The sequence below is a fragment of the Mya arenaria genome, chromosome 8, assembly GCF_026914265.1.
Source record: "Mya arenaria isolate MELC-2E11 chromosome 8, ASM2691426v1".
In the NCBI taxonomy this organism is placed as follows: Eukaryota; Metazoa; Mollusca; class Bivalvia; order Myida; family Myidae; genus Mya; species Mya arenaria.
This window is the reverse complement of record NC_069129.1, coordinates 43151920-43160460: the sequence shown is the minus strand read 5'-3', so window position 1 is coordinate 43160460 and position 8541 is coordinate 43151920. Positions and strand designations below refer to the sequence as shown.

Below are 8541 nucleotides of genomic sequence, written 5' to 3'. Positions count from 1 at the left end.
AAAATGAAGGTCTTCACAACTTTTTTATTTTTTGTCTTGGAACGAGCCATTTTTTTTTTTGCGAAAATGCATAGAAACTAGTATTATTACACTTCTGACAAAAATTAGCTCGCAGATTTTTATATTTAAAGTCAAAAATTGATGTTTTATGCATTTTTCTTAAACCGTAAGTATCGCCGTAAAACATTAATTTTCGAACGGAAATATGAAAATCTACGATCTGATCGTTTGTCAGCAATCTTTTATTCTTGGTTTGCAAATATATACGCAAAAATTTGCACTTTCCAAAATAGAAAATATAAAAAGTTGTAAAAATGGTATATCTGTGAGAGTGCAGCTTTAAAAATAGCGGTATGGAATATAGTTGTCAATGCCAAAATCAGATGTAGTTAAGACGCAATAAGGTTTCCTTTTAAAAGAGTGTACTCACATATCCACCATACATGGAGACCTCAAAGTCCCAATTGTTTCGGTCCAAGGTGTTGAAGTCGTCCCTGAGCACAAGATGCTTTGCGCGCCTGGGCCGGTCTTGGGGAGCTAGCGCCAAGCCACGTTCATCCTCTGAATTCAAAGGTATTACAATAACTCTGAGGGGATAAAACATTTGCTGGATATAAACATAACGTATGTAGGACACTATCACGAACACTTGCCAATCTTGTTATCTCGACTAAATGGGGAGGGGTGAGGGGTGAGGGGTGAGGGAGGGGTGAGGGGTGAGGGGTGAGGGGGGATGGGTGGTGGGTGAGGGGGAGGGTTTGAGGGGTGAGGGGTGAGGGGGGGGGGCGGCATTTGTACTGGTGTCGAACTTATCACCAGTGTCGACACTTGAATTGATTATTAGCTGATTGTAGGACTAAAGTCAAAATATGTTTATGAAAATAGAAATAAATGATAGAATATGTGGGTACTGCTTAATCAACGAGTACAAGCTTTTGTTAGAAGACGAATTTAATGCGTTTTCATATGCCTGAGGGTCTCTACTGTAAGAAATATTTTTTTTATTAGGGATAGCAACGAGTACCCGAGTACTCGAGTACTCGATCAATCATCCGAGTACCCGAGTACCAAATCACTACTTGAGCTACATACCTTTTACAGACTCCTACTGTCAGATAATGGTTTTGTTATTAGACAAGTTGTGATATTTATTTTTAACTTGTTAAAAATGGCAGATTAATATTAAAATTAAAAAAAAAATGTATTCAGTAATGATACCACTGTATTGTATTTAATGATGTATATATAAAAGTATGTATTTTTTGGCCAGAGGCCTTTGTGTACTGAATAAAGCTAAGTTGAAATGCCTAGTACTTTTATGTATATCTTAATAAAAGGACATTTAAAGGTTTAAATTCAAAGACGATAAGGTGTTTGTATTATATGTCAATATGGCTGTTTGCAGAGACGACGTATGCCTCTCAAAGGTCACACTTACTGGACATAAACCAAGTATAGCCGTTTTTGCTTTCTTATCAGTTTAAGGTTTGCAGAAGTCTGTCTGCGCCATATGACCCGACAGGGGTGTAGCTTCCAAAAAGGCCATCTAGGCAACTGCCAACACTTTCTTTCTGTACATTTCAATTTGATTTTAGGATCTTACGTAAAATGTAACGAATTCGGTTTACTTGTACAGTCGAAACCCGTTGGCTCGATATCGCTTGGCTCGATTTCCTCAATGGCTCGAATTTGATGTATAGGACTGAGATTTTTTTTAGCTGTATACATGTAAGCATTCCCACTATTGGCTCGATATTCTCGAGGCTCCGCAAGTGTTTTGGTCGGTCCCTGGGATAACGAGCCAATGGGGCTCGACTATAGACCATTTAGCCAAACCACACCCCTACCAGTGTTTTCTAGCATTTGGACAATTCCAACGATAAATAACATACCAGTCTCAATGGTACCGGCGGCAACAACTGGTTCCCCTTTCTTCTCACCGACCATCTTGTAGTGGACCTTCTGTCCTCGCAGGGAACCACGATGGGTTTTAATGTGCTTCCAGTTGCCCTCGGCTACAAGTAATTGTGAGAACATAATGGGTTAAATCGTTATGAAAATAGAAGGGCGGAGCGGGTGCATATTTTGGCTCAGATTAAAACCCGTTTACAGCAGACGGGGATCCAAATTACCACGTAATGTCTGTTATGTTGTAAAAGTGTAATGAGACAGGGAATTCGGTACTTCACGGCCATTTTCTATTGGAAACAACTTCGGATGTTTACCGGTACATAAGTAGAAGTAGTTCGTAAAATTCTGAATTATGTTATTAATTAAATATTGTGTTTTAACGTGAATATGTACATATAAGTTAAAAACTATTGACAGGGAAGTGTATTATTGCAAACAAAATTACGAATCCTAAGAATTAAGTCATTTTATTTTGAGTTTAATTGTTAAATTGGAATTACTACGCGAACTACTTGCAGTTAAAGTTTATAGATTTCTGACATTGTAAACCATTCATATACATCCGAGCTTGTTTTCGATAAAAAAAGGCCTAGGAGTTTCGAATGGAGACAGGGCACAAAATTGGCCAATAAAATTATAGCTTTAAATATTGTAACGCCTATGCTTGGTTCTTATCGCAGGCCGATTTGCGGTCTCATTTGCCTTAAATGTAGGTTATAATCTTATATTGGAAAGAAATGGTACACAATGAAAAGAATATGTCGTAAAATGTTAGTACAGCCAGATGAAGTTACTATAGACGCGACGGTACTCTACGAGCAATACTTGATTCAATAAAACCAAGCTGAACTTACAAACCAACGCGTATTTGATGGTTTTTGTGGACCTTAAACATTTTAGCAGCATTGAACGATAAATTTTTATCTTCCATATATATTGAATCGTAATGCCTCGTTTTAGACAACATTAACCATCAATTCAAACCATACAGGCGGTTCAGTTTATTATTGTAATCATAAGAAAGTTCAAGAGTAACATAAATACCTGATTTAAACAAATCCCCGGCCACGGGAGTTTCGTCAACGACATATTGCACGTGTTTCCATTTCAATCCTGGGACATCTGAATAGAATTACACTTTATGTATAAATGTATTCAGTGTAATATAATAAAAGAAACTTGAACGATTATATATTTTTCTTGCATGCGGTAGTATGCATGTTGAACAAAAGAATATTTCAAATCGATAATCAGCACTCGTTTATAACATTAAAACTCTACGCAAAAAGCACCATGTATTTACATATGAGTGTTCATTTCATATTTTAAAGTGACACTCTTATTCAAAATAATACATACACATGTATTAAACAAACATGAACTTTGAATGATAAACCTTAAACAACATTGTAAATAATGCATTTATGGAAAATATAATTACTGATAACAAGATTGTAACGGTGTATTTAATAGCTGAATACGATTTTTTTAAATGATTGGTGAATGCTAAAAGATTTACTTCGATCTACATTCGTCTCAAAAGGTAGAAATACCGTGTTTTCTGCACCTTTCTTTCAAATTAAACTCGGTGTCCTCTATAGAAAAACATTGTTTTCGACATTTATTAATTCTTTTTGGTATATTTAAACAATTATATTAATTTTGGTTAATCTTATTTGGGAGAAAGAGTGAATCTTTAACAAAAGGTAAAAACGAGTCCATGATTACGTTTTAAGTACAAAAATTGGTTAAATAGATTCATCACTACTGCTTTTTAATCTGGGAGGTTGTAGTCTCTTTACAATGCATAAAAAATGTTATTTGACAAACACTTATACAACCTTAAAGATGCACTATTACTCCCAAATAAGATTTAATAAATTTAATACAATTGTTTGAATATACCAAAAAGGATGAACAAATGTCGAAAATAAATGGTGCTTATGAAGGATACCGAGTTTAATTTGAAAGAAATGTGCAGAAAACACGGTATTGCTACCTTATGAGACAATAGTAGATCGCAGTAAATCTTTTAGCATTCACCAATCATTTAATATTTTTGCGTTTTCAGCTATTAAATACACGGCTATAATATTGTTAATACAAAATGTTGTAATTAATATTTTCCATAAATGCATTATTTAGTAAGTATTTTATCACTAAAAATTGATGTTTGTTATACATGTGTATGTATTGATTTTGAATAAGAGTGTCACTTTAAGTCTTACCTTCAACTGAAATCTCTAGGACATCGTCAGATTTAAGATGTTTGATCCTTGGTTCTGGAAAACTCGCGGCTAGAGCCGTCGCAACGAGGAATGGTAACACTTTAAGCATCGTGACTTGGTGAAGACCAAATTGTCTCTGGCTTTATATTTAAGTTCTCCTGCCATGTCGCTATCTAAGGTCATTTAGTGTCACAGATTATGGCTTGTGACAATAAATAAGACAATAGCACATACTAGCCAGAACGTTATATATGTATGTAATAGAAAATGATCCAGAATTTGACATAGTGGGTGCGTATCATAAGAGCGTAACCTTTTGATGTGCGGCTCTCCCGCAGAATCGAACCTTAATTTCGATTAAAATGTTGGGATGGAGGTTACGGGGTTATCTTCCAAAAAAATAATTATTGATTTCTAGTCAGAAATGGTGCATTTTGGGCGTATTTTATTACTTTTTCACCTAAATTGAAATAAAAAGTGAACTTAAACTATTTTGTGGAGGGGGCGCGCGTCGGGTTCGCCCCTCTCCCATGGGTCCGTTAGTGTGCATAAATGCGAATAAGCGTGTGAACACCAGCATTTGGTTGACATATGATAAGATAATGCTTACAAGTGTGTGTAAGTTTTTACCAATTGTAGTATTCATTTCGTTAGCAAAATGTCTACAAAATAATAAGCAAATTTAAATTTTGTAACTTTCGATAAAATATTCGAATATAAAGGCCAGCCTCATTTGACAATATTCTGCTTTAAATTACATGCATAACAAGTGTTGTAGCGTTCGCAAGAGAAAATACAGACTGGTTGACGCTGTTAAAACAATCACCAATGCAATTGCTGCATTTTGATTACTTAATATTACTTCAAAAGCAAATCTTCACTAGGAATTATTTTTAAAACCATTTATGTCGATGTAGGCGGGGCTCGAGTTATGGTGTTGTTTTGCTGATTTTAAATATGTCTTAATGTTGATTTGGGTATGTCAATGTGTCATGGTGCTGATGCGTTGTTGCTGTTGCTTTTGTTCCACTGCTGTTATTGCTATTGTAACAGCCTTTCGTACTAGAAAGGTATGCATATATATCTGAAGTTGTTTCCTATTGAAGTCAATTGTCTATGTTTTTATTTGAACAGAACAGAACAGAACAGAATTTATACACTTTAACTATACAGTTTTTTTGTGTTTCCTATACATATTAAATATATTACAATTACAATTATACAATGCTGTGTGAAATATCAAAAAATATTATAATCAATCTATGTTTAAGGATGAACTGGAATTGTAAATCACAAATCTATCAAACTATAATAGTATACAGAACAGAACATATTTTATTACACGTTAATTTTAAAGTTTTTTGTGTTAAGTTTTCATATAAATATATCAACATTACAACTAAACTATGCAAATAGCGACTAGAATTTTATTGTTAAGGCCTAAAAAAATTGTTTGGTTAGGGTTACATCCTCAAAAATGGGTAATGTAGGTAGGCTTTTTTTATTAGGCTTTATATAAGAATGTCATTTTCATCATTGGATAATGGTGTTTAAGTTATCTTCGGTACAAGCATTTAAGGTTTTCAACTACAAAGTGACAAGCATTTTTTTTCGAAATGACTATAAAAACGGTAGGCTCGGCGCCTATTCCGTAGGTAGGGTCGGGTAACCCGAACCAAATGTATTTTTTTAGGCCTAAATTTATTTGTGTCGTTTAACACGAAGTGGTGAACAATAAATAATGTTTACTCATAAAAGTATTTGAGAAATCATCAAGCACGTTTATTTTCTGACGCGAGATGCTTAAAGATGAACTCTTTCTCCCAAATAAGATTTACCACAATTAATACAATTGTTTTAATATCTCAAAAAGGACGAAAACAATGGTTCTTATGAAGGATATTGTATTTAATCTGAAAGGAATGTGCAACGGTATTTCTACCTTATGAGACAATAGTAGATCACAGTAAATCTTTTGAAATTTAGCACTCACCAATCGTTTAATAATTTTGCGTTTTCAGCTATTCAATACACGGTTACAGTCGTGTTACCGGTTATTAATATTTTTCATAAATGCATTATTTAGTAAGTAGTTAAAGGTTAATCACTCAAAATTTAAGTTTGTTATACATGTGTATGCATTGATTTTAAATAAGAGTGTCACCTTAAGCTAGGAAACTGACTAAGAAATTGACAACATGTGTTTTATGAATACCAATCGTGAGCTAGTGTCAGTAATGTCCAAGTTTTAGTGGCGGACTCAGAAAGGCAAAGTCTTAAATGTTAAAATATAAATATTATAAAGTATAATGTTATTTCTGACAACATATATGTTAATTATAGTGAAATATGTTTTTTTTTGTCATGGATACAACATATCATTACATTTCAATATTTAGCCAGGACAGCTAGAAGAATGTTCAGCATCATATTTATCTCCTTTTTTTATTTATTTTAGTTTAATTTTGTTTGATCACCTTGCCCCAGTATCACCGACAGATTTGACACGACTAACTTAGTTTAAACAGATATAGGCTTGGTGACCAAAAACCAAACTCACATCGAACCCGAATCGCCGTGGTGAAAAGCGAGTGCGCTAACCACTGTTTTCCGGACAACTATACTAACTTAACCGACTTAATTCATGATTTAACATCTACTGTATAATGAAAATTTGGAAGAAAATCAATTGTATATTTCAAATTCTGATTTTATTTCCCATGTATCGATATTCTTTAACAACATTTATAATCTTCTTCTTCTTCTTCTTCTTCTTCTTCTTCTTCTTCTTCTTGATAACTTGACGAACTACATTTTACTGATGCACATGGCTCGTCGTATAGCGGAGATGACCGAAGTGTTCCGATAGTGTATTTTTGACGCATGCGTAGCCTGTGCTGTGATGTGTTTGGGCGCATTCGGAGCTCCTCGGCCATTTTTTTCAAAAACAACCTCGGATGTATATGGACGGTTTACATACTTGAAAAGGGGTACGTTTAAGTCCGCTGCAAATAGATCGCGTAGTAATCTTATTTAGTAGTTAAAATTTATGACTTAACTCTTGGGAATCGTAATTATGTTTGCAATAATACACTTCACTGGCAATCAATTTAAACTGAGAGCAATGAATACAACTCTTAAACACTACATTTAATTAATGATTTTATTCAAAAAAATACGGACTACTTCAACAGATGTACCGGCATACATCCGAGGTTGTTTTTGAAAAAATGGCCGAGGAGTTCCGAATGGTTTGGGCGTTGTTTGTCTCCCGTTTAGTGTATTATGGGCCTTGTGCCTTGATATTATTTTACTTCTGGGCTTGTTCCTGTCAATTTCATCGAAGTGCTTTTATTTTCAATACCTTACGTGCGTCAAATTTATATTCACTGACCTTCTATTGAACAGAGGGCAAGTTTTAATAGATATACGCCCATACAGTGAGCAGTTCTAAACAAAATAGTAACACAGTGAGATTAACAAATAATGTTTGGATATACAATCAAAACTTGCTTTCGCGAATTTGTTGTGTCCTCTGGAAATACTTCGAGACAACGAACCTTCAATATAACCGAAATACAGAAAGTACATTTTCGACCGTGGCCTTGTGTTGTATGTAATGGGGATATCGCCACACTCACGGGCCAAGTTTCAATAAAGTATCTAAATCGTAGCTTACAAGATCTTTAGGGACGTCACAGATTGTCGGAAGTTGATTTCTTTAATTTTTTTCCGACTTTAAAAATGGTAAAAGATCAATTCACACATATATGTGGCAACAATCGAATACATGAAAGAATAGCTAAACACACCGTTATTGTACTTTTTATTGTTGATGAATTTATTTCTCTTGCCCCAAATTTTTCAAAACTTCTTAAGTCCCTTATAACAATCATGATTTTCTATCATTTGCGTTATATTGACCTTTTTAAGAGCTTTTAGATGTTATTAAGATGTTACCGGTAGAATAATCACAATAACTATTTTTCATTTATCAAAATCGATTTTAAATATGTATTTTGTCTTATTGAAATAAGCTACTTAAGCCTGTTAAGTTTAAGAAGTTTCGAGAAACTGGGGCCAGATTAGCAAATATACATTTGATATACGTGTACATTAAGTGAATGAACACAGACTTTAAGCACATACACCGGGTACAGTAGGGTTTCAGAAAAGCAATACATTCAATTTCATTATTAAAACTTTAAGAAACCAATAATGGTGTATCCGGATGAAAAATTAACCCCAAAACGCCATTTTCAATAATGGTTGCTATGGTTACCAAATATTTTTCATTAATTTTCTCTGTATAATGATGCAGAATGGTTCTAACAATGTGTTCTTATACAAATGCAATAATTATGAATATTCAATAGTAATACATATTTATTGCATCTTTGAA

General features: G+C 34.0%; 1 protein-coding gene across 1 annotated transcript in view; it reads right to left on the bottom strand.

Moving 5' to 3' along the window:
- LOC128243809 (beta-1,3-glucan-binding protein-like) overlaps window positions 1-4277 on the bottom strand; it is an 11766-nt gene extending 7489 nt beyond the window's left edge. The window contains exons 1-4 of the mRNA XM_052961766.1: window positions 4140-4277; window positions 2956-3033; window positions 1893-2015; window positions 431-561 (exon numbers count right to left, since the gene is read on the bottom strand). Coding sequence (XP_052817726.1) covers window positions 431-561; window positions 1893-2015; window positions 2956-3033; window positions 4140-4248 — 441 coding nt within the window. The 5' untranslated portion in view covers window positions 4249-4277. The remainder of the gene's footprint in view (window positions 1-430; window positions 562-1892; window positions 2016-2955; window positions 3034-4139) is intronic.
- Between the last annotated feature and the right edge of the window lie 4264 nt (window positions 4278-8541).